Source organism: Phocoena sinus, chromosome 13 (assembly GCF_008692025.1).
Source record: "Phocoena sinus isolate mPhoSin1 chromosome 13, mPhoSin1.pri, whole genome shotgun sequence".
In the NCBI taxonomy this organism is placed as follows: Eukaryota; Metazoa; Chordata; class Mammalia; order Artiodactyla; family Phocoenidae; genus Phocoena; species Phocoena sinus.
In genome coordinates, this window is record NC_045775.1 from 7,570,723 (window position 1) to 7,597,049 (window position 26,327).

General features: G+C 46.0%; 1 protein-coding gene across 5 annotated transcripts in view; it reads left to right on the plus strand.

Moving 5' to 3' along the window:
* The first annotated feature begins 8,349 nt into the window (after positions 1 to 8,349).
* Positions 8,350 to 26,327, plus strand: part of ATP6V1C2 (ATPase H+ transporting V1 subunit C2) — a 64,654-nt gene continuing 46,676 nt past the window's right edge. For 2 of the 5 annotated variants that reach the window (XM_032652550.1, XM_032652549.1), the window contains exons 1-3: positions 17,904 to 17,982; positions 19,155 to 19,309; positions 21,898 to 21,965. In XM_032652550.1, coding sequence (XP_032508441.1) covers positions 19,181 to 19,309; positions 21,898 to 21,965 — 197 coding nt within the window. In that variant the 5' untranslated portion in view covers positions 17,904 to 17,982; positions 19,155 to 19,180. Of the gene's footprint in view, positions 8,472 to 17,884; positions 17,983 to 18,947; positions 19,020 to 19,154; positions 19,310 to 21,897; positions 21,966 to 26,327 lie in introns of those variants that run through there. The other 3 variants (XM_032652546.1, XM_032652548.1, XM_032652545.1) reach the window with 3 other exon arrangements.

Consider the following 26,327-nt stretch of genomic DNA (forward strand, 5'->3'; position numbering starts at 1 on the left):
AGGTAATGTTAACATTTTTAGGTATACAGATGCAGTTTGCATACCTGAAATACAGTGTTGCCCTGTATTTTTTACACAGCCTTGTGTTACGCCTTTTGTCCATTTTATGTGACTTGAGCAAAAAAGAGAAAGGAATAGACAGTTAATGGTTTTACTGTTAAAAAGATTTACTTTTGGGCTTCCCTGGTGGCGCAGTGGTTACGAAACCGCCTGCCAATGCAGGGGACACGGGTTCGAGCTGTGGTCCGGGAAGATCCCACAGGCTGTGGAGCAACTAAGTTCATGTGCCACATCTACTGAGCCCGTGCGCCTAGAGCCTGTGCTCCGCAACAAGAGAAGCCACCGCGATGAGAAGCCCGCGCACTGCAACGAAGAGTAGCCCCCGCTCGCCGCAACTAGAGAAAGCCTGCACAGAAAAAAGAAGATCCGACTCAGCCAAAAATAAATAAAATAAAATAAATAATTTGTTTAAAAAAAGATTTACTTTTTTATTATGTTAAGTCCACAAATGGCCAATGGTGAAATAAACTATAGAATGTTTGATCATGAAAATCTACTTCCTAGTTATAACACATAATAGGCACTCAATGTCTGTTGAATAAGTAAATAAATGAATAAATTAAAAAATGGTTAAAGCTATATGCACGTTATTAAGAAAATAACTTTCATAAATGTTATTAATATAAATTTATTATTGTTTTTATTAGTATTATTAATATGAACATTTAACTGTCTTAAATGCACCGGAATGAGTTATTATCTACATTATGGACAAAGTTAAGCTGAACTTTAGATTAAGTAAAGCTGTGTTTTCTTTGCTTCTCTGCTCTAGGTGGTGGTGGTAGGGATAATATAAGTTATCTTACTTCCACAAGATAATATAATCCAACGCTGAAATCCCCCTTCTGTTTCCTTCCCTCTTTTTTTCTCCCTTTATCTTCCATTCAGTAGCCAAACATTTACTGGACCTATTGCCAGACCTTGTGCATATTAGGAATAAAAGTCTGCATAGGATGTAGTCCACATTGCCAAGGAGTTCTAGAGTGGGAGAAATCAAGCCAGGGAAGTTGGCAGTAAGACAGACTGGAAGACCTCTTATACTTGACCATGAAGACCCTCACTAGGACCTGGGCCCCAAACCAGATTGCAATAAGCACCCCACACCTCACCCCAGGCAGTGGGATGCTACCTCACTGCACGTTTTCTCCTTCAATCACACACTAATACTTTGCATAAACGATACCAAATACACATGGGCGTGCATTTCCAGTCTATTTGAAGGAGCTATTTTGGAGAGTTTAATGTATAGAATCCTTTGAATAAGAACAGATATTTACTGAGAATGAACACAGGCTAATTATACTACACGGAAACTGGTGACGTCTGTGCTTGAAAGTTTATCACAAGCTCCACCTTTGTGGTGGGATTACTGGCTGACATCACAACCACAAGCAGATTCATTCCATCAGGGCTCTCAGTGCCCCGATCACAGCGGGCCTCACGGAACATAATCATTTGTTGACTCAGCTTTCAGAACTGAGCAGCTGGACTATAATAGTAGTCAATGTTCTACCTTCTAAGGGCATTCAAAGTGATCAGGTTATAACAAAAGACAAAAGCCATTGATTTTGGAAGAAAGCAGCTCACTTCATGGATGACTTGCCTGGGTCCTTCAGAGTTCTAGGGCTTCCTGCTCCACACAAACAGAGACAATGACAAGAGTGGGAAGTACAAAGGCCCTGTGCAGTCACACAGGGCCCCATGCTCATAAGACCCTCACTCACACCTGGTTTAAAACTCTGCTCTTGTCATCTTGAAATTCTTCATAATTTTTGAGCAAGGGACCCTGCGTTATGTGCCCAGTCCTGTGTACAGGGCATGACTGATGCATCAAGGAGGGGTCCCAACTCATTTGGGGTGGGTGGGGAGGCTTTCAGAAAAAGGAAGGGACAGCGAATGTCAGGAAATGTAGTTGAAAAGGTGAGAAAGAGCCAGGTCACGAACTGGTACATTTCAAGTTAAGGCAACTGGGACTGATCCTGGAACTAATGGGTTTCAAGCCAGAGTAGTGGGGTCAGATTTGCAAAAACAGTCTCTCTCAGGCTGGTGCATGAGCTACATTTGCAGGGTCCAGGTAAGTAATCAGAGATTGCAATTATCTGGGTGAGTAATGAGGAAGGCCTGCACTAGCACGGTAGCACTAGGGACAAAGGAGAAAAATCAGCAGGCCTTCATGATTGCTGTCAGGGCTAAAGGAGAGGCCAAAGTTAAGGGTGCCTCCCAGCTTCAGGGTCAGGTATGACAGTAGATAACACAAGAGCAGATCTTGGTGTGTGTGGGGGGGAGTGGGAGGATGCGGAGATACATAAATAATTCAAGATGAGATTTGTCAATAAGATGTCCATTCTCTTGGCTTCCCTGGTGGTGCAGTGGTTGAGAGTCCGCCTGCTGATGCAGGGGACACGGGTTCGTGCCCCAGTCTGGGAAGATCCCACATGCCGCGGAGCAGCTGGGCCCGTGAGCCATGGCCGCTGAGCCTGTGTGTCCGGAGCCTGTGCTCCGCAATGGGAGAGGCCACAACGGTGAGAGACCCACGTACCACAAAAAAGAAAAAAAAAAAAAAAGTCCATTCTCGGGCTTCCCTTGTTGCACAGTGGTTAAGAATCCACCTGCCAATGCAGGGGACATGGGTTCAAGCCCTGGTCCGGGAAGATCCCACATGCCACAGAGCCACTAAGCCCGCGAGCCACAACTACTGAGCCCGCGTGCCTAGAGCCCATGCTCCGCGGCAAGAGAAGCCACCACAATGAGAAGCCCTCGCACCGCAACGAAGGGCAGACCCCCACTTGCTGCAACTAGAGAAAGCCTGCATGCAGTAATGAAGACCCAACATAACCCCCCCACAAAATGATAAATAAATAAATAAATAAAGCCTGAAAAATCACATTAAAAAAAAAAGATGTCCATTCTCACCACATTAATCTATAGATTCAACGTAATCCCAATCAAAATTTCAACAGGCTTTTCTTTATTTTTTGGTAGAAATTGACAAGCTGATTCTAAAATGTGCAGCAGTACAAAAGGTTTCTTCAAAACATTTGAAAAAAACCCCAGAGTTAGATGATGTACACTACGTGATTTCAAAGCCTACTGTAAAGTTACAGTAATTAAGAGAGTATGCTTCTGGAGGAAGAATCAACAAACACATCATGGAAAAGAATAGAGAGCCCAGAAATAGACTCTAATTTATGTAATCATTTGATTTTCAACAAAGGCACCAAAGCAATCCAATGAGGAGAGGAAATTCTGTTCAACAAATGGTGCTGGATATGTGTATATGTATAGCTGATTCACTTTGTTATACAGCAGAAACTAACACACCATTGTAAAGCAATTATACTCCAATAAAGATGTTAAATAAATAAATAAAATATAAAACAAATGGTGCTGGAATAACTGGATATCCATATAGGGAAAAATAGACCCTGAATTCAACCTCATACCATACAAAAAATATGAATTCAAAATAGATCATAGACCTAAACACCAAAGTTAAAACAATAAAGATTTAAAAAGGAAGCATAGGAGAATATCTTGTGACTTGGGGGATAAGCAAAGGTTTCTTAGGTCACAAAAATCCATAATCATAAAAGAAAATTGATGTTAGAATCAAAATTAGAAATTTCTGATCACCAGAAGACACAATTAAGGGACTTCCCTGGTGGCACAGTGATTAGGAATCTGCCTGCCAATACAGGGGACATGGGTTAGAGCCCCGGTCCGGGAAGATTCCCACATGCCGTGGAGCAGCTAAGCCGATGCGCCACAACTACTGAGCCCACACGTCGCAGCTATTGAAGCCTGCACACCTAGAGCCCGTGCTCCGCAACAAGAGAAGCCACCGCAGTGAGGAGCCCACGCACGCCACGAAGAATAGCCCCTGCTCGCCGCACCTAGAGAAAGCCCATACGCAGCAATGAAGACCCAATGCAGCCAAAAATAAATTAATTAATAACGTATATCAGATGGTGGCCTGGTATCCAGGATGTATAAAGAACTCCTACAACTCAACAGTAAAAAAACAACAACCCAATACAAAATATATAAGTATATTAATGAGCAACAAACACACGAAAGTGTCCCCTACATAATTAGCCATCAGGGAAATGCGAGTTAAAACCACAATGAGCTGTTGTTACACACACATCTGGATGGCTAAAATTTTAAATTCTGAAAACACCAAGTACTGATGAAGATATGGAATGACAGGAACTTTCACACATTGCTGGTGGGGTGTTTGGCTTAGCGCGATCACTTTGGAAAACATATATAAGTTACATATATAAGTTAAATATATGTAAACTCCAGGACCCAACAATTTCACTCCCAGATATATATTCAACAGGAGTACATACAACGTGTTCACCGAAAGACACGTACAAGAATGTTCACAGCGGCATGATAGCTAAAAGCCCCAAACTTGAAGCAGAAGTCCACCAAAATACACCATGGTACACCCGGCAGTGAATACTGCACACCAGTTAAAACGAACACCCAAGCACATCGAACCTCACAAGCATAACGTAGGAATCAAGAAGCCAGGCACCGAAGAATAGATAGTGTATGATTCTATTTATAACAGGCAAAACTACTCAATGGCTTTAGAGGTCAGGCTGGTAGTTTCCTTTGGAGAGTGCGAGGAAATACCAAATGGCAGAGGGCCAAGGGGGCTTCTGGTGCATTACTAATACTCTTTTTTCTTTTCTTTTCTTTCTTTTTTCTTTTAACTAATGCTCTATTTCTTGATTTGGTTCCATGGGTGTTCCCACCTGTGATTCATTGAGCTGTATACCTGTAATTTGTTCTCTTTCCTGTATACATTATAGTTTCTCTTTTAAAATAATAGACATTAATTTTTAGAGCAGTTTTAGGTTCGTGACCAAATTGAATGGAAAGTACAGAATTCCCACGTGCACAGCTGCCCCCATTATCAAGTCCCCCACCAGAGTGTTATATTTGTTATAATCTGTGAACCTACATTGATACATCATTACCACCTAGTTTATAGCTTACATTAGGTTTCATCCTTGGTGCTCATTCTTGGAATTCTGTGGGTTTGGACAAAATGTATAATGACATGTACCCGTCATTATAATAATATTATACAAAGTAGTTTCTCTCCTAAAAATCTTCTGTGTTCTGCCTGTTCACCCCTCACTTTCCACTACACTTCAATGTTTAAAAGATGGTCCTGCGGGAATGTTTGAAATCTCTCTGGGAAAGTGTATAGATGAGGCTTCTAGATCTGGAGTCCGAGTGTCTAGAGGGGCCCACAAACTCCTTGATAATATCATATGAAAAGAATCCTATGTATTGTGTAATGTACAGTTATCTTTTCTAGGAGGAGAGGTCAACAGAGAGTCAAAGGGATCTGTGATCCCCCAAAGTCACAAACCTCCGGTGCAGGGAGAGAAAGGAGCGGGCAAAGAATGGAGTTTTGGGGACAACAAAAGTAAAGGGAGGTCAGAGAACGGACACGCAGGAGAGAGTCAGGAAATGAGTGGCCACAGGAGAGGATGGAGTCGTGCAAGTCCCAGCAAGGGGTGATTCCGGAGGAGAGCGGTAAACGAGGCTTAAAAATGGAGGGAGGATTGTTTTCGAGGAAGCAGTGAGGACAGATGGCAGTGGCTTGAGGTGGTGTTCCCACCTACACACACTGTCCCCAGCAGAGCCGGGAGTCTCCTCCCACCAGGCATGGCTCTGCCTGTCCCCACCCCTCATGAATCTGGGTGATTCTAAACTTTCAGGCCCTGTCATTTCTCCAGGGAGAACCCTATTTGAAGTGGGTTTTCCCCATTACTCTCAATCTCACTACCCCTTTTTATCTTCATAGAACTTAAAAAAATATGTAAATTTCTCATTCTTATTTACCTGTTTACTTGCATGCGACCTGCCTTCCACACCAGAATGTAAGCTGCCTGAGGCCAGGGCCTTGCCTGTCATGGCTCCCGTGGTTACCCCAGCAATGAGCATAGGTTCCAGCACACAGTAGGTCCTTCAACAGCAGGGGAACTTGGCTGTACCTGGCAGTCAGGATGCGAACACAGTGCTGGAAGTTTAGAAGGAAGGAGAGAGATTGGGGAGGGGTGTGTGTAGAGTGAGGCTCAGGGCCTAAGGAGGGCGGTTTAAAGACAGAAGGTGATTGAGGGAGTTCCTTGGCAGTCCAGTGGTTAGGACTCAGTGCTTTCACTGTGGTGGCCCGGTTTAATTCCTAGTCAGGGAACTAAGATACTGCAAGCCACATGGCGGGGACAAAATTTAAAAAAAAATAAAAATCAAAGAAGACAATTGAGCTTGTTTGCATGCCGAGGGGAAGGATCGTGGAATGACGGTGTGACGATGAAGGATAGCCAGGAGATAACCGATAGGGGAAGTAGAGGGGGGCCACAGTGATGAGCACGGGGGTGGGGGACACTGGCCTTGAAGAGGAGGACCTGTCGCGTTCTCCAAACAAGAAGAACAAAGCAGCTGTGGGGTGAGAGCTACGTAGGGTGGTAAATTCATAGCTTGGCAGAATTAGAAATGATATGACATCCGCGGGTATCGCTTTTATTGAAGTAGGGGGCAAGGTCATCTTCAGAATGAAGGCTGCAAAGCCCTAGGTAGTAACTGCAGCAGAACAGTGAGGCTGACCCCACTGAATCACCGTGACGGTCATTTATCTATTTACTGTGTCCCCCCAGCAGCAGGCAGGTCTCTGAGAGCAGGCACCTGACCTGGCTTTGACCACTCAGCCCCAGGAACCTTGAACAGCCCTGGCCCGTGTTGGAGATCAAAGCGGGTGAGTGACCAAAGGGAAGGGACAGCTGGGAAAGGAGGACAAGAGCGGTGCTGGGCAGCCTCTCTGGCACTGCTGAGCTGCCCCGATGTAGGTGGGGAAGACTCAGCATCAAGGGTTTTGCTGAAATGAGCCGAGGATGTCACGGGAGGAGTAGGGCATGAGAGAATCAAAGGTGCTGATGAGAGGGAAGTTCAGACAGCCAGGCCTGGCAGGAAAAGAAGCCAGATTGGGAGGAGGTGACGGAGCAGGGGAAGGCAGAGGCATGCGTGTGTGCGTGTGTGTGTGTGTGTGTGTGTGTGTACGTGTGTGGGCGCGCTGAGGGCAGCGCAGTGGGAGTTGGGCATGAGAGTGGGAGGTTGCTGTCTAAGCTTTCAGAGGTGGGGCAGTCCACAGGAGTGGGCAGCTGAAAGGAGCAAAGGGAAGGGCCTTGGAGTGGAGGAGCTTAGGGGCCGGGATGGACGTTGTCCATAGGAACACTCAAGCCATTCCATTCGAGCTGGAGAGAAATACTGCACCAAAGTCAGACGCCCGGCCTCACAGAGCAGTGGGGAGGGACCAGATGATGACATTTCACTCATTCATCTTCATCCATCCATTTATTCATTCATTCGTTCAGGAAATACTCATTGTTGATGTCCCTCACGGGGAACCAGGCAGACAGGGGTCTTTCCCTGACGGACCTTGTCATCTCCAAGGACCTACCACCATGCACGCAGGTCCCTTCCTAGGAAGGGGAGGGTGCGGCGGTCTGCTGGACCCTTGGCAGGAGGGGCTTCTTCGCGGACACGGAGGCATCTGGTCCGGCAGCATCGGTTTCCCCATGGATGTCCTCAGGGGAGGGCTCAGCAGGAAGGGGGCAGGTTGACATACAGCAAGTGTGTTTGCCGTGGATGGTGTCTCCAGGGAGCCCCGAGGCTCTGAGATCGGGCAAGGCCTCAGAGCACCCTGGGAAGAACAGGAGTGAGGAAAGCAGGAAGTGCTCAGGTGTGATGGATGAGATGGTCAAAGAAATGAGGGTCCCCAAGGGCCTCCCAAACTCACAGACGCACGGCTTAGGCGCACACCCAACCCGGACCCACAGCTCTCTCCCGAGAGATTTCGGCCCCGAGTTCACTAACACCTGGAAAGCCCTGCTTAGTACGTCAGCAGGCTTCCGGAAAGCAGAGACTGGCTGAAAATTCGTGCTGCTCCTCGTGGCAGTTATGTGTGTTGAGAACCATTGTTCCTTCAAACATTCTCAGTCAACATTCCCTAGGATTGCAGCACTCATTTTCCCAATGGGTACCATCATTGCGTCACTCTCGCCAAATATATCCAGAGAGAGAAGGGTGTAGTACAGATCAGTATACATTTTCACAGGGGCTACCGGCAGTTCTAAATGGGAATTTTAAAAGCTCTTTAAGAAAATGCTGGGCAGGAGCCTCATTTGCAGCCAGGGAACCACCTACGCTGTCCTCCAAGGGGCGTGGACTTTCCCCTGGCTGGCCTCAGGCTCTCAGTGGAATGAAAGGACAAGGAGGACAGGATGGGCCACTTCCTCCACCACTGTCACCTGTGCTCTCCTGTCTCTGCCTGCAAACTTCTTCCCGCTGGCCTGTTGGCTAAGCGCAGATCTCTAGGACCAGTTCAGGTAGGATAGCCCACAGAGCAAGCCTTCCTGAGAACCCCGTCCGTGTGGGACACTATGTCTGCAACAGGGGCCCAGAGATGATTCAGAGTCAGGGTCTAGAGGGCCTGTATCATCTCCAGAGCCGGCTGCAGGCTGAGGATGAGAGAGGGGATGGGCAGCTGGGCTGGTGGGTTCAGGGAAATGCCCGGCCACTCCAGCCACCTACCCGGTGGCTTGCTCCCTAGAATGCTGGCTTCCCAGTGCTGAGATCAAAATAGAGGTCAAGTATTTGGAGAATCTGACATACTTGACCTCTGAAGTTATTAAGTACAGCACAGTTCTCAGAACCACAGATTCAACAATGTTTATCAGATGTTGATGAATCAAAGGTTCATGGCTATGAATATTTATCAAACAAATATCTAACTGACATATTTATTAAATGTCACAATATTTATCAAGATGATTGAGAATTCACTCATTAATCAAACATTTACCGGCAACCTTCCTTGTGCCGGGTACGTGGCGATGCAGAGAGGAGTGAAGTATGACCCTTGGCCTCTAGTAGCCCCAGCCCAGCGATGAGGACAGATGGACTGCAGGCTCCCACACCGAAAGCCGTGAGAGAGGGATGGGAGTCGTCAGGCCATGTGGGAAACCGAACAAGGATCTGGAAGGGTTTCACCAGCAGGTCATGCTTGAGCAGCCTTGTTTGTTTTCGGTTACCTTTTTGGTAAATGGTATTGGTGGTTGGTTTCTATTTTTTAACAACTTTATTGAGAAATAATTCACATACCATACAATTCACTCATTAAATTACAATTCCCTGTTTTGTGGTATATTCAGAGTCGTACGGCCATCACCACAGTCAACCTTACACTTTCATCATCCCTCAAAGAAACTCCATACCCGCTAGTGACCACTTTCTATTCTCCTCCAATTCTTCCCCATTCCCTGCTCTCTCCCAAACCCTAGGAAACCCCTAATCTGCTTCCTGCCTTGGATCGGCCTGTTCTGGATATTTCACATAAAGTGAATCATATAATATATGGTCTTCAGTGACTGGCTTCAATGTTTGCAAGGTTCATCCATATTGAAGCATGCGTCACTGCCCCACTTCTTTTTGTTTGTTTGTTTAGTTTTCTTTCTTTTTTTTTTTTTGGCCATGCTGGGTAGCTTGCGGGATCTCAGTTCCCCGACCTGCGACTGAACCCGGGCCATGGCAGTGAAAGCCCAGAATCCTAACCACTAGGCCACCAGGGAACTCCCCCCTCTCCTTTTCATTGCCAAATAATACTCCATTGTGTGGCTATGCCTCATTCTATTTATCTACTCATCAGCTGAAGGACATTTGGGCTGTTTCCACATTTTGGCTATTATGAATAATGCTGTTATTCACATTTGCGTCCAAGTTTTTGTGTGTATATAGTTTTAATTTCTTCAGTATATACCCGGGAGTGGAATTGCTGTGTCACCTGGGAACTCTGTTTAACGTTTAAGAAATTGCCGGGGCTTCCCTGGTGGCACAGTCGTTAAGAATCCACCTGCCAATGCAGGGGACACAGGTTTGAGCCCTGGTCCAGGAATATCCCACATGCCACGGAGCAACTAAGCCCACATGCCACAACTATTGAAGCCCACGCACCACAACTACGGAAGCCCACGCGCCTAGAGCCTGTGCTCCGCGACAAGAGAAGCCACCGCAATGAGAAGCCCACGCACCGCAATGAAGAGTAGCCCCTGCTCGCCGCAACTAAAGAAAGCCCGTGTGCAGCAACACAGACCCAAAGCAGCCATAAATAAACGAATGAATGAATGAATAAATGAAGAAAAGAAAGAAAGAAAGAAATTGCCGAACTGTTTTCCAAAGTGGCTGCACCATTTTCTATTCCCACCGACAATGTATGAGGGTTCCAACTTGTCTACATCCTCATCAACACTTGTCCTTTTTAAAATGATAGCTATGTTGGTGAGTGTGAAGTGGCATCTCATTGTGGTTTTTATTTGTATTTTTCTAATGACTAATGATATTGAGCACCGTTTCGTATACTTATTGGCCATCTGTATATCTTCTTTGGAGAATGTCTGTTCAGATCCACTGCTCATTTTTTCATTAGGTTATTTCTCTTTTTATCACTGAGTAGTAAGTGTTCTTTATAAATTCTGGATACAGGTCCTTTATCAGATATACGATTTGCAAATATTTTTCTCCCAGTCTGTGAGCTGTCTTTTCACCTTCTTGATGATGTCCTTTGAAATGCAAAAGTTCTTGTTTTGATGAAGTTCAATTTATTTTTCTTTTGTTGTTTGCGATTTTGGTATCATATCTGAGAAATGGATTTTTTCCCAACTCAATCACAAAGCTTTACTCCTTTGTTTTCTTCTAAGAATGTTATAGTTTCAGCTCTTTCATTTAAGTTTGTGACTCATTTCGAGTTATTTTTTGTATATGATGATGGGGGCTTGTGGGGGTTTTCTTTGGATTGTTTTAGTTTTCTTAGAGAATTAGCAAAGTCCTCTGCTGAGGGTAGAGATGGAATAAGAGGAAATAGACATACAGGAGAGAAGAGAGCTTAAAATACTTGTCTGGGAGAGTGGGAGAGAGAATGAATTGGGGAAATAACATAAAGTACTGGACTCTACCAAGGGCTCAACTTAGGTTCCTGGTCATAAACTTAAAGTAGAATTGCAGGGGAGGAAAAACTCTCCTCCACCCTATCTGGGTCTCTGGCCGGGCCTAGGAATTAAACTGACACGGAACAAATTAACAGAAGAGCGTATAATTTTTTTGACCAGAGCAGGAAGCTTTTATATCTTTCAGACAAAGACACAATGAATTTGTGACAAATTGACAAGACAAAGGGGTTTGGACGCGGGGTGGTAAGTGGTGAAGAAGTAACTAGGAAAATAAAGGTTAGCTTACTAAGCTTGTTGGTACAGATTTCTCGGCTTCCAATCTCCCGTCTCTGGTGATAAGAATGTCTTCCTTCTTCCCAGGACAGGGCAGACACCTGGGAGCTTTATCTCCTGCTTTTAGGGAGAAAAACAGGGTCAATGTCTTCCTTGCCCCTGACCTTTCTTGAGTGCCTTTAACTCAAAATAATCAATATGCCAAAGTGGCCTATTTTGGGGTGAAATATTCTAGTTTCCTTCAAGACCAATCAGTATAGTCTTATGTTTTCCTCCAGCCGGTGGGTGCATGACCCAGGTGAGGCAGGTAGAGGGTTGGATTTTTGCCCATCAAGTAAAACCAAGCAAGTGAAGGACAAGCGGGCTGAAGGGAGGGGCGAGGAAGTGGACGAAATGATGGGCCATGAAGTTTAAGGAGGGAAGTGAGGGCGTGACGGTGTGACAGACAGATAGACAATGGTAGGGTCGATGGATTTGGGTCCCAGTGGGTACTAGGGAAATGAGGAGGAAAAATGGGAGTGGTCGTGTTGGGGCAAAAATAATTCACCTGGTAAATGGGGTAGGATCTTCCCAAACCAGGGCTCGAACCCGTGTCCCCTGCATTGGCAGGCGGATTCTTAACCACTGTGCCACCAGTGAAGCCCCCGTTTTTACTTTGAGAGTCCCTTGTATTATGAAAAAGTTGAAACTGTAAAGGTCAAAAGAAAAGAGAACATCTGTAATCCCACTTTCCAGCAACATCTTGATGTATTTGTGTTCCCTTTTAAAATAGATGTATACTATGTACTTATTCTATTTATACATGATTTCTTACAACACTGGCACCTTAATTTTGGATTTTCCACTGAAAATGTTATGATTATTTCATACGTCATTTAATATTCCTCTAAAACATTTTTAACAACAGCATGATTATACCATTAGTAACTTGTCCAATCCCTTTTGCCCGGCATAGATATTGTCTCCAATTTTCAGCCTTATAAACAGAATTGAATGACCATGGGTGTCACACACGTTTAACGTACATAGCCAATCCTTACATACAGTCTTATATCTTCATGACCCTTTGAAACTGCTTAAAACTTCTAAAACAGAATAGATCTAGAAGAGCGAAAGAATTCTCACTCAGCTTCCCAGGATCTGCCAGGCAGTCTCCAGCTTTTAGGTTCCTTGCTTCAGGTGATCCAAAAAGTATTCAGCACTAAGAACTTGACAGTGAACGAAGCAGGTGTGGTCCCTGCCTTTCCGAAGGCTGTAGTCTAGGGTGAAAAGACAAGCATACGAGCGAGCATCAGGCACGTTTGGACATTTTGCATGCCTTATCTCATTCCACTTTTACTGTAATTCTCTAACAAGACCTTGACTTGCCCATTTTATAGGTGAGGAAACTGGGCTATGGGGAGCTTGTATTTGGAAAGGGCGCAGCTGATACACGACAGAACTTGAGGCTGGAGGTCAGATCCTCTCAACCCCAAAGCAGAGCTCGAAGCGCCTGCGGGTTCTCTTTGCTGGAGACTCCTCCCCAAGCACTTGCTGCCCTCTCCTTTCCAGCTTAACTACATCAAAGACATGTTTGAAGAATTGAATGCATGAGTGACAGACGGGTCATGTGTTTATAACTGGGCAGGATCAGTATCTTCCAAAAGAACCCTGGGAGGGGAAAAAGGAACTTAGAAATGAGAAACAAAAGGAGAAAAAGAAGCAGAGAAGCGTGATGAAGCTTTTTAAGGTGGCTGATACTCAGAGCGTACTTTGATGACTTAATAGGGACCGGTCACTGTGTCATATCATTTAATCCCCAGAAAAACCTTACTTTATTTTTTTATTTTTGGCTGCATTGGGTCTTCATGGCTGCGCGCAGACTTTCTCCAGCTGATGCAGGCGGGGGCTGCTCTTTGTTGCGGTGCGTGGGCTTCTCATCGCGGTGGCTTCTCTTGTTGCGGAGCACGGGCTCTAGGCGCGCGGGCTCAGTAGTTGTGGCTCACGGGCTTAGTTGCTCTGCGGCATGTGGGATCTTCCCGGACCAGGGATCGAACCCGTGTCTCCTGCATTGGCAGGCGGATACTTAACCACTGCACCACCAGGGAAACCCAGAAAAACCTTCTTAAACAGGAACTATTATTATCCCCCATTTTACAGCCCTCTGAACCCAAGTAGCTGTGCAAGTTCACTTGGCTGATGGTGGGAAAGCCAGGAATTTAACTCCACGTAGTGTGCCAGTAGCTTGTTCTTTGGACCAGGTAGTAGAGCAGTAGTTTAGATATTGTTGTGCAATATTCAGAAGAATGAATTTCAAATCTGAGGCCTACCATTAACTGTGCTCGCAATCAGCTCACTTAATGGGCTTGTTTCCTCATCTGTGAAATGAGGATCATGGCATTTCTTGAATATTTATGTCTAATTTTTATGCGTGTATCACATCCCACTCAGTGTTTTATATTCAAACCTTCGTGAGTTGGGACTGCTTATAATTCTGTTTACCATATTTGCTTTGCTGTACCACGAGTCTGAAAACTCTGATTTATGTTTGCAAACTCCAGAGGCTGGAAGATACTGAAAAAAAAAAAAAAAAAAAAGAAAACAAACAAAAAAACTTGTTAAATGAAATGAACAGAGAAGGCTTCTCCTTATCTCGATGCACTTGAGCAAATGAATCATGAGAATTCCTCCTCCGTCTTATTTTCTCCAAGAAAAAAATGAACACCATCAGAACACTGTCCTTAAATCAAAAGGGTATTGGCCAGATGACAAAATGTAGATCAAAGGACTTCGGGCCCTTGGCGAAAGATGCCGGGCAATAACAAGGGATTATAATAATGTACCAAACGTAAAGTGTAAAACCATAAAGACCGTCTAAGAAAGGAGAGGGAGTGAGAGGGGAAAGGAACATAGACTGAGCACAACTGGTTCCCAGGCTCTGACTTTGGTGCCTCAGATGCTATTCTCTCTTATCCTCAGAACAGGCCTGAAAGTTGAGCATAACTGCCCTCCTTTTTTCAGATAGGAACCCTGCAGCTCAGCAAAGTTAAGCAGCTAGTCCGATTATCTGATTCTAAAGCCTAATCTGTTTCTACAACACCAGGTGGACACTCAAGGGACAATTCGGCTTACAATTTTCTCTACTAGAGACCTGTCCCTCCGGAAAAACTTCCTTGGTCCTTCTCAGCAAAGCCTAGAAAAATCCACCTGAGCTGATCGTAGGTGGAATTATGTGTCTGCGCTAATCTGGGGACAGCATCTTTGGAAAGGACTGTCTCCATGAACTAATGAAGAAGTCCGAAAGGGTACCATCTGGGAGAGGCCGGTGGACAACAGACCAACTAGGCCAGCCTCGTCCTTCTGGTTCCCAAACCTGATGGGACGGTACCACCTTGCACAGACTTCAGCTGGCTCAGTGCACAACCAGTGCCGGCTGCAGAAATATTTCTGGAATATCTAGCTGAAGCCAAATTCATAATAAGCTAGAGATGATTCAGGGCTGATGGCATTTCCTCCTCAGCCTTTATTTCCAGGAAGAAATAGCATTCTTTCTGACCTGGGTTCTTTCAGGATTGTGTCCATGAACGTGTTTTTCATAATCTGGGGGTATGTTATAAGTGGTGGTCAAGGCACTTAAACATAGCTGCAGCTTTCAGAGACTCTGGGAGGGGTGGAGACACTGAATATGGGCTTTAATCGCTGCTTCAGGCTGATACGTGGAAGGAAACCGTTTTTGTTCTATTTGGGGTGGGAATGCTGCTTTATATTCTCCTAATAGCCTAAAGGATCAAGCTCCACAACTTTCCGTTGATGTCTCCATCTTTCTTTGTTTTAAAAATTGGTCTCACTTTATAGGGAAATAAAGAGAATAACACATCAGTTCAAAACTGGTAAGTACATATACTCTCTTTGAAAACTGCAAGTCAAAAAGCCCTGGGGCAAGACAGTGCTGTTTTTGTCTCTCCCTCTCTCTTTTTTTTTCTTCAAGGTGTAAGTTGTCCAACAAGATCTCTTTATTTACCTTTGAAATCAAGTGTTTCTGACTCAAGTTCTGAGCTGTGACAAATTGCTGATGACATTGGGTTATCCTTTACTGATAATATAGAATGATCATTTTTTTTGATCTTTAAAAACCAATCCAGGGGCTTCCCTGGTGGTGCAGTGGTTAAGAATCCGCCTGCCAATGCAGGAGACACGGGTTCGAGCCCTGGTCCAGGAAGATCCCACAGGCCACAGAGCAGCTAAGCCCATGCACCACAACTACTGAGCCAGCGCTCCAGAGCCCGCGAGCCACAACTACCGAGCCCGCATGCCACAACCACTGAAGCCCATGTGCCTAGAGCCCGTGCCCCGTAACAAGAGAATCCACCTTAATGAGAAGGCCGCGCAATGAAGAGTAGCCCCCGCTCGCCGCAGCAACTAGCAAAAGCCCGCGTGCAGCAACAAAGACTCAATGCAGCCAAAAAAAGAGAAAAAAAACCGAAAAACAATCCATAGCAGGATGCCAAACTTTATGTATAGCATGTACAGTCATGCCAGAAGTCCATATTTGTACATATGAATATACATTAAAAAATAACAAAGGGAATTTGAATGTTAACAGTGGTTATTTTCAGATCGTGGAAGTACAGGTGATTTTTACTTTCTTCTTTATACTTTTCTATGTTCTGCAAATTTTTATAAGATGTGTAGAATTACTTATGAGTGGGAAAAAAAGAAGTTATTTGGAAAAAAAGTCAAGCAGACTTAAGGGTAGAATAGCTGATATCTACCCCTAAAGCGGTAGATATCAACTACTGTAAATTCCAATACTTAAGAAGAAACTTAAGATGTGAAAAGACCAGAAAGATTGTAGATTTTTAAGTAAGACAAGGAACACTACAGTTCTTATTCGTTTCTTAATCAGATGGCCAGGAGTTATTTTGTGTTGGACTCTTATTTCATGAAAAAAGCTTGTTGGAGGAAACCATATTTATAGAAAGAAGAGGTTTCATAAGCAAAGATGGGGACACTCCTAAATGCGTTGCCCAGTCTCTGGGAAGCCAGGTCTCTGAACAAGGAAGGCTAGAAAAACATGGACTGAAATGGAAAGCACCGGTTCTTAGAGTTCTTAGAGTTAGGACCCAGGCCTGCAGGCTTGCTGGGAGCGGTGGGAAGGACACAGGATTTGGATCAGAGGTCTGGGTTCCACTCATAGCTCTGCCATTTATCAGTTACGTGACACCTGACAATTCAAGCAACATCTGTGGGCATCGCTACACTTGTTCATAAAAGAGGTCTGCTCCCGGCTCTAGGATTCTGTTTTCCCTGGCTGGAAAGAATGGCATTCCCAGATAAAGTCCAAAATTGGAGACCCCACGTCAATGTCTGACCGGGCCGCTCCTTCCCTGGAATTGCCACTTAACCTTCCGGTACACACAGGATTTCCTCATCCCTCGGTTTCAGGTGTCCTCCCTCAGGAAGATATTGCAAGGACTGACTAATGCACTTGAGTGGCCCAAGCGTGATGAGGCAGAATGCAGGTGCAGGGAGTTCCAATCTGCCAATCCCAAATCCTCAGTAGGACTGCAGTGCGATCCTGCTGTGACCTTAAAAGTCACCTTTCTGTCCCGCATCTGGGGCCTCCCATCCCAGCACAGGGCACCTTACACCTCTTTCCCAAGATCTAAAAGCATTCCTGATAATAGGTTGCCCATCAGGCTACTTTCATACAGTAAGGGGGACCCCATTCTCAGGGTAGCAACCAAAACTTCTTCAACACCCCCTGCCCCCTGAAGAATAGTTCTGAGACTTTAATCTTTCCCAGAAATCACTGAAAATACCATCCACGGAGAAGGATGCACTGAAGTTTCCTCCTTGACTCCAGAGAAAATGAATTCTTAGAGGTTTGTTTTTTGTTTTTGTTTTTAAAACACTCACATGTTAATTTCTGGGGTTTCCCTCTCTTCCAAACAGCACGGATCATAAACTCACACCGTGGTGCTAGATAGTAAGTCAAGGCGATTAGGAAGGAGGTAAGGTGAGGTGGGCGTATCCTGCAGTGGAGAGTTTCCTTGGCAACCAAGGGCAAGCTCACGCCCACGTCAACAGGAAGATTATTCCTCTGCCCAGGTGTGTGTTCCAAAACCTATGTGAACCTGTTGCGTCACTTTCCACAGGTCAGTTCTGTCTCTCGGTGGTTCCCCTTGAGACCCTGTTCCCTGTCACTGTCCGGGGATGGGGTGGAGGTGGAGAGACTCGAGGCGGCGGTGTCCGGGTGCCGAGTGCTTCGCCTCCCCCGCTTCTCTCGGTCGTCCGCTCTGCTCCGTCGTGGGGTTGGGGACTCCGTCCGATGCTCCCCAGAATCCCGCCGGGACCCAGCCCAGCCGCTCGGGGCTCGGGGATCTTGGCCAAGTCGTGAAGGGCTGGATCCGCCTGCCTCTCGCGTGGCACGGCGACCGCAGGGGCCCGGCGGGCGCCCACTGCCCGGCGGCGGCTGGAGGCGGGCGGCCCGGTATGCAAATGTCCAGCGGGGCGGCCGCCTCCGGCTCGAATAAAAGCTCGGGGCGGGGCGTCGCGCAGAAGCCGCTGCCTCCCGGGAGCCGGCCGTGCGCTCCGGCCCGGCACCAGTCCACCCCCAGCCCGCGAGGCCCGCGGGCTCCCGGTAAGGACGCGCGGCGGGTCGGGGGCCCGAGGCGGCGTGGGGAGAGGTCGCGCGTCGCAACCGGGGGCCCAGCTCGAGCCGCCCGCGTCGCTTTGGTCCCCGCTTCGCCTCGGCCCAGGGGCGCCGTCCAGGGCCGAGCCTTCTCCGTGGGAACCGGGGAACCGGCGTCTCTGCTGCGCCCTCCCAGGGGCCGGGCAGGTGGCATCTCCCCAGGTTCTGCGCAGGGCTAGTTTGTCCCCAGGCCATCAGCGGTCAAGTGCGAAAGGTGCTGCGTTCGGCGTGCGCAGTGTTGGGAGGGGCTAAGATTGTCTTGGAGGGGGTGAGACGGGGGCCAACAAGAAGAGCTTGCACGATGGGTCTCTGGCTATTATCCTGGTTTTTCCGTAGCCACCTGGAGACGTTTTGGGAGGCGATGGAAGGGAGAAACAGGCCGAGGGGAGAAAGGTGTGGGTGTGTACACGTTTGAATGAGCAGAGCTAATGGACTTTAGACGCTGGACAGAAACTCCCAGCCGGACCCAGCGCGTTACCCACCTCTGCAGAGTAGACACCTAGTCCTGTGGAAAAACGACTCTAATAGCCCCCTTACCTTCCCTCTCCCCTCCTTATTTTATAAAGAAAGGGGTTCTTCTGAAGTCGTTGTGAAGCTAGCTCCAATCTCAAGGTTGGTCAGTTAAGATCTGGGTTTGCCCAGCCTGCCCATTGTGGAAGTGCCTCCTTGTCTGGTTCCTGCCTCACCACCCCTTTAACCCCCCAATCCTACATCCCTGGAGATGCAGCGTGGAAGGGAGAGAAATAGTCCAGAAGGTGCCCAAGTCCAGCTTACTGGCCCCCATTTTATGATGCCAGGAGTGGGTTTTTCTGCTGAAGTAGGAGGGACAGGAATCACACTCCCCCTCCTTCTCTCCTCAAAACCAGTCAGAACCACCCTGGGAAGGAGTGTCTTTGGGAGTCTTTACAAAGACCTGAGGGCTTTCCAAGTGGAGATAAGCTTTGGGCAGATGGCTGTCCTTGGAACTGTAGAATCTGAACTGGAAGGTCAAAGGGGGGAAGGAACGGGAAATGGGAAGAGTGGAGAGGATTAATTCTGAGGGAAGGGAGTGGTGAACAGGTAGAGGTCTTTGACACTTCTCTCCTGTTTCTGTTTGTGTATGTTGCTGTGGTTCTGGTCAGTAACTGGATGAAAGAAGACTGGAAACATGTCCGAGTTTTGGTTAATTTCTGCCCCTGGAGATGAGGAGAATTTACAAGCGCTGCAGAGGATGAATACAGTAACCTCCAAGTCAAACCTGTCTTATAACACCAAATTCACGATTCCTGATTTTAAGGTAAAATACCCCAGGAGGAGGAAGGAGGTGATGGGCTGGGGGTGTGTGGGTGTCTTCTGGAAAGCCAAGGAGAAAACAACAGGACAATGGCGCCAATGCTGAGGATCAGCCTGGCTGTGAAGCTGTACGGGGGGACTGGTCTGGATGGGACTTCACGAATAGCCCCAAATTAACTGTGATGCTTATGGACTTAGAGATACAGTACAGAATGAGAGGGAGACAAGGGTGCGGTTAGCAGTGTCTTCAAAAAGTGGAAAGAGTGTCTTAAACACACTTGGGTCCTCACTGAGTTCTCAGATTCTTCCTGTTTTATCTTCAACATCTAAGAAGACCCACAATATACTTTAAATGTGCAGGCTTGGAGAGGTTCTACCTTTTTTTTTTTTTTTTTTTGGCTGCAGCGAGCGGGGGCTACTCTTCATTGCGGTGCATGGGCTTCTCATTGCGGTGACTTCTCTTGTTGCAGAGCACGGGCTGTAGGTGCGTGGGCTTCAGTAGTTGCGGCGCGTGGGCTCAGTAGTTGTGGCTTGAGGGCTTAGTTGCTCCGCGGCATGTGGGATCTTTGCAGACCAGGGATCGAACCCGTGTCTCCTGCACTGGCAGGCAGATGCTTAACCACTGCGCCACCCCAGGAGAGGTTCATCGTTTTTTTTAAAATTAATTAATTAATTTTTGGCTGCGTTGGGCCTTTGTTGCTGCACGCGGGCTTTCTTTCGTTGCGGCGAGTGGGGGCTACTCTTCATTGCAGTGCTCGGGCTTCTCATTGCAGTGGCTTCTCTTGTTGCGGAGCACAGGCTCTAGGCACACGGGCTTCAGTAGTTCTGGCTCACGGGCTCTAGAGCGCAGGCTCAGCAGTTGTGGTACATGGGCTTAGTTGCTCCGTGGCATGTGGGATCTTCCTGGACCACGGCTAGAAGCAGTGTCCCCTGCATTGGCAGGTGGATTCTTAACCACTGCGCCACCAGGGAAGCCTAAGAGGTTCATCCTTGATTGTGTTGTTGAACTGGGAGCAGGGCAGGCAATCCAGCATCCCTCTGGTTCTGGTGGAGAGAGAAGGAAGGAGACTTAGTGACAACTGGGCAGATGGCAGAAAGAGATTTTATTTTATTTATTTACTTTTAAAATATTTATGTGGCTGTGCCGGATCTTAGTTGCAGCACATGGGATCTTTAGTTGCAGCATGCGAACTCATAGTTGTGACATGCAGACTCGTAGCTGTGGCATGTGGGATCTAGTTCCCTGACCAGGGATCGAACCCAGGCCCACTGCATTGGGAATGCAGAGTCTTAGCCGCCGGAGCACCAGGGAAGTCCCAGAAAGAGATTTTAAAATGAAACAAATATGGAAGAGGAGGAAGATATGTGCAATCTTCTTCTAAAAGAGTGGACTTTTTGCCGTGCTTCCTCCTAGGGGAAGACGCCTAAGGCAGTCTTTCTGCCCTACAACTACGTCAAGGATTCTGGAGGGATGGTGCTAAACGCCCAGAGGTGGCTCTCCTAGTAAACTGCCGTGTAATCCTTTTTCAAACCTCAGTCTGCCCCTCTGGGCTTTTCTGCATAGTTGTTCATGACGCTCCTACATTTGTTAGTGTTTATGGAGCGGTATGCTGGGGGCCGGGCTCTTTAAGCGCATCTTCCTGAATCTTCCCAACTCCCACTTTATAGGTCAGGATGGGCTGAGAAAGGAGACGGGGGTTGTGGAGCTGGTAAGTGGCAACACTGGGTTCTGAACCCACATCTTGCTGATTTTTCAAGCCTGCCATTGTTTGTCCAGGGTCAGGTACTGTGAAGGTTAGTAAATTAAGCATCCACTCATTACTTACTACGTGGGAAGCGCTGTGCCAGGCCCGAGGGTACAAAGATGAAAAAAAGACATGACTTCTGCCAAAAGTTGCTTAAAATTAAGTTGTCTGAAAAGAAACAACACTTACTAGGAATATCCAGACTTCATAGTTCCCTGATTACTTTTCAGCATCTGACGGGTGGTTGATGATGTGATAACAGACTTTTTCCTTCTGGTTCTGTGAGTAGACCTTTAAATACAATTTTGGACACAGTAATAATTTCCACAAGAAACAGCTCGTCCTAAGTAATCTGTAAGGAAAAGGACTTTCATGAAGGGGAGTGGGAGGAAAAGCTGCCCCTGCCCCAGAAAGATCATTGTTAATAACGGCACAGAGGACCAGAGATAGGGATCGGCTGGACTGCCTTGGAGAAGAAAGGCTTTCAGAAATGATAACTTCCTTGACGTGCTTTCTGTCTCATTGCTTCCTTGGCTGTGGTGATTAATCCCCTGAAGAGCAGACTGCCATTCTTAGACGAAAATAAGCTGAGGGTAGACCACGACACATAGTCACTCCTTTCTGTGGCAGAAATGACAGTTTATCCTGTTGGCCAAAAAAATAATAATAGTAATAATAATCATCCAAAATCCACTGATTTCCCTTGAGAGCTCTTCTCAGTTTCTAGTTTCACCATTGACCAAGGACAACTGAGTCAAGATAGAAGAATTCCCTGCGCTCTAGTTGAAACCCCTGCCCCCCACAAGCCACAAAGCCTGAGCATCTAACTTCTCTCCCATCTTTCTAGGTGGGGACCTTGGATTCCCTTGTTGGCCTCTCTGATGAGTTGGGGAAAGTCGATATCTTTGCTGAAAGGTAAAATATTTCTTATTTACTACATACAAGCGAGAATTTGACATTGTTGTCAGAGGACACAGTGCTCTTGCTTTGGCTGAGGCCATACTTGCCTAAACCCGGTCCTGGAAGTCCCAGGAAGAGACAGGGCAGGTCTCCGTGAGGGTGCCAGGTCCATAGCTGCGCGTGGGGTCCCTTGCGTAGTTTTGTTTGCTGAGGCAGAGTTATTTTTAGGGGGCTGCCTTCAAAATGAAGAGGGCTATGGCATAAGGTACTAAAACACTTAGAAAAACAGTTGGTGCAGTTTTCCCCCCAAGGCCTTTTAAGGTTTTCGTTTGGTTTTGTTTTTGTAGGAACATATGCACGTAGTAAAAAAATTCAAGTACAAAGGAAAGCAAGTTATCCAGTGAAAATTGTTTTCTTCTCACCTATTTTTCAGTTTCCTGTTCCCTCATTTTTCCTCTTTTAAGGCAACGTTATTATAATTTTTAGGAGAGCCTTCCAGAGACAGCCTGTACATGTACAAATAAATATGAACATATTCTTAAAAATAATTTTATACAAATGATAGCATATATTCTGCACCTTGCTTTTTCCCCTTAATCACATTTCTTAGAGATAGTTTCATGTCAGTCCATAATTGCATTTAAAATTTTTATTTTATTTTATTTTTAATTTTTTAATCTTTTTAAAAAAACATTTAAGTTATTTGGCTGTGTTGGATCTTCGTTGCTGCGTGCGGGCTTTCTCTAGTTGCGACGAGCGGGGGCTACTCTTTGTTGTGGTGCGTGGGCTTCTCATTGCGGTGGCTTCTCTTGTTGCAGAGCATGGGCTCTAGGCACGCGGGCTTCAGTAGTTGTGGCTCGCGGGCTGTAGAGCGCAGGCTCGGTAGTTGTAGCGCACGGACTTAGTTGCTTTGCGGCATATGGGATCTTCCCGGACCAGGGCTTGAACCCGTGTACCCTGCATTGGCAGACAGATTCTTAACCACTGCGCCACCGGGGAAGCCCCTGCATTTTTTTTTAAACTGGCTGCATTACCTTGAATAAATGTAACCTAATTTATTTGAATTTTCTTATTGATGGACGTTTAAGTTTTCTAGTCTTTTGCTATTACAAACGATGCTGTAATGACTGTCCTTTTTTGTACTTCTTTGTGCCCATGTAGGAGTGGGATAATTAAAAGTTGAAATGCTGCATCAAGGAGTATTTGCTTGTAAACATCTACAGATATGTCCATGTTACCCCTCCATGAAGTTGTTCCTATGTGTACTCCCACCAAAAGTATATGAGGATATTTTAGTCTTCAAATCATTTATTTAAAAAAATTATTACAAATCTGGTACATAAACATTGGAAAATATTTATAGATCATAGAAAAGCATAAAAAAGAAAATACAAATCATACGATACAAATCACTTGTAAATATGCCATGCGGAGATAACTGGATACGCTATATTTGTTTTATTTGCAGTATGTACGTCCAGCTTTTTCTATACATAAGTATTATTTATGCATACATATGTTAATAAAGGTGACTTCATGTTACACATTTTTAAAAAATAAATTTATTTATTTACTTTTGGCCACGTTGGGGCTTTGTTGCTGTGCACAGGCTTTCTCTAGTTGCGACGAGCAGGGGCTACTCTTAATTGTGGTGCGCGGGCTTGTCATTGCAGCGGAACACAGGCTCTAGGCGCGCAGGCTCAGTAGTTGTGGCGCACGGGCTTAGTTGCTCCGCGGCATGTGGGATCTTCCCGGACCAGGGTTAGAACCCACGTCCCCTGCATTGGCAGGCGGATTCTCAAACACTGTGCCACCAGGGAAGTCCCCATATTACACATATTTTGTAACTTGCTTTTCCCTTCATATCTTGTTCTTTGGATCTCACCGTTACCTAGTCCACTGTAATATTATACCATATGGATTTGCCATAATTTACCTTTTAGGTAGATTTTAAATAATAATACTTCCTTGTCTTGGTGAAGATGAAACTTGTTTAACAAGTGTTTTCACTTGGTTTTAAGAAAAATACAGGTGAGATAGGTGAGGAAAGAGTCTTCAGGGGCCAAGGCATGCACCTCCCCATCTGCATGAGGGGAGACCAGGGTTTGACTGCCTGACCCTAAATAGAGGGTCTCCTCTTTTCAGGGCCTGTGGACACGTGCCTTTTACCTTCTCAGTGGAATGGTGATGTGCGTGCTACTGCCTTCTCCGATGCATTTTTATGGAAATTGTATAATGAGGAGTTCTAGTGATCATACTTTGAGGTTTCTAGTCTGCAGCTTGGTGCCACGGGCTAGAAATTAAGTTTTCTGTGTTCCAGTTGCTGTTCAGCCACTCATCGCCTAAGAATAAAAAGAATCCTTTGTTAGTAACGTTTTGCTCTATGTGGGATGTTGCACTAACCACACAAAGGCAAATCCTAATCACCAAGCAGTTTGTAGCTCACAGTCCTCGAGAAAGAAAACTAACCTTCACCTTTCTCATCTATGAAATGGGACAGTAGTGATCATCTCTGTGCTTTCAGGGAACAATGAAGGGGAGTGAAATCATGTTGAATCAGGAATGAGCAAATCCCAGGAAGTGTTCTATGAAAAATTAACATCCAAGAAAAAGTGGCTTGACCCCTAAGTATCAGCTCCTTTCTTAGGCTGCTCTGCCCCCTGGGGAGGTGGGTCTAACGGATACCGTGGAGGCCAGCCCACTGTCCTGGGCTGGAGATGCCTTTCTTCGGCAGCCCTGACAAAACCCAGGACGAGGCTATGCGGTGAGGTGCAGCAGTGTTGGCTTCAGGGGAGCGAATTGTTAAAAAAAAAAAGAAAAGTGTGAATTGTTCTCAGGCCTGCTGCAGAAATGACAGCTAGTCAGCATTTTTATTTTTCTAGACCTTTCTTTGCTACCAGTTTTCTTCCCTGGTGCAAGTCCTTAACCTCTTTCTTATTCACCAAAGCCCCCTCTACCTCTAATAAAATTCTGTGATCTTGGATTATTATCACTTCCACTTTCCTTTTTTGTTTGTTTCTTTGTTTTTTTCACTAAGCGTTTGTGTTTTGTCCCGTAGCTATCGGTTGCACAAGTTACTCGTGTTTAAGAAAATGCGTGAGTAAGCCAAATTAAGGCTGTAATTGTGAAACAGATAACACCCGAATGAATTAAAGAGTTTTTTGGTTTTTTTTTAAACAGGGTGAGGTATGGAAGAATGAAAATCACTGTGCGTTGTTTTATTTTTTCCTTGTGGGTGTATATTCCCAAGAGCCTTCCTCTCAGGGGGAGAAGAAAAGCGGTGTGGTCTGGACACCCTGAAATTCTTATTTCTAGCATTTATCTAGTCTAGGGGTCAGATAACTTTTGTTTGGGGGGTTAATGCTGGAGCTTGGGGTAAAATAATGGGATACGCTAATAAAATACAGAGATCAGCTTCAGTTAAAACGACGCAGGTGTTATTGGATAAATAAACCCTAGCTGGGTATGTAACCCGCGCAGCATAAACCTGTCAGCACTGCTACTGGCCAGGAGAACAGAGAAGGATCAGGAGTTTTCAAGGTGTATTGTTTCCACATCCTTTTATTATTTATTTACTCGGTGCACTGGAGTGTTTTTCCACGTAGCTGGAAGGCAGCCTTTGCTTACTGGAGCGTTCCTTTTGTTTTTGGTTTATCCCCCCATGCTGTCTTCGGTAATTTACTCTATTTGCACTGTAATTAATGAACTTTTGAGAAACCAAATGATTTTACCTTTAAAAGAGCCCTCCCTCCCTTTTTTTTTCCTCTTCTACATTTGAGTCCTTCCCAGTATCTTAGCCTGTTTTGCAGTGCTGGTTAAAATATTACATTTCACTGGCGCTTCGGCTGTCAGAGGCACCTCATGAGTTTCTCTGGTACTTTGGTGACCGTCAGCTGCCCCTGAGTGCATTACCTGGCTTGCGGAATAGCTGGTGGCTTTTCTTTAGCCACGTGGCTCCGTGAAGTTGACTGAGGGTTGGCTGATCAAAGATTCCATATCCGAGTGTGGCTGTCTGCTTAGTGATGCAAGTCTTAGGAAGTCGGTTCTTCTAAGGGCATTCTAAAGAGAAGCAAAAATATAATTAAAAAAAAAATGACCCAAGCTTCTCTTCTCTGTCACTGCAAGAACATCAGGATGAGATTACCTGCATTGACGCAGTTTAGATTCACTGGAGAAATGTCAGTCGAATGCCTGTTTATGCTGTTGTGCTGTGAGTCCTCAGGGCTGCTTGGTAGTCCCGCCGTGTACGCGCTGACCTCCTGCTCTCTGGAATGACTAACTTTCCCTACGCCCCACTCGCCCCTGTTATCGCCTGCTAATCCTGTTCAGCTCCCCCAGACTCTCCTCTCACCCACACCCCCTGCCTGCAGACTTGCT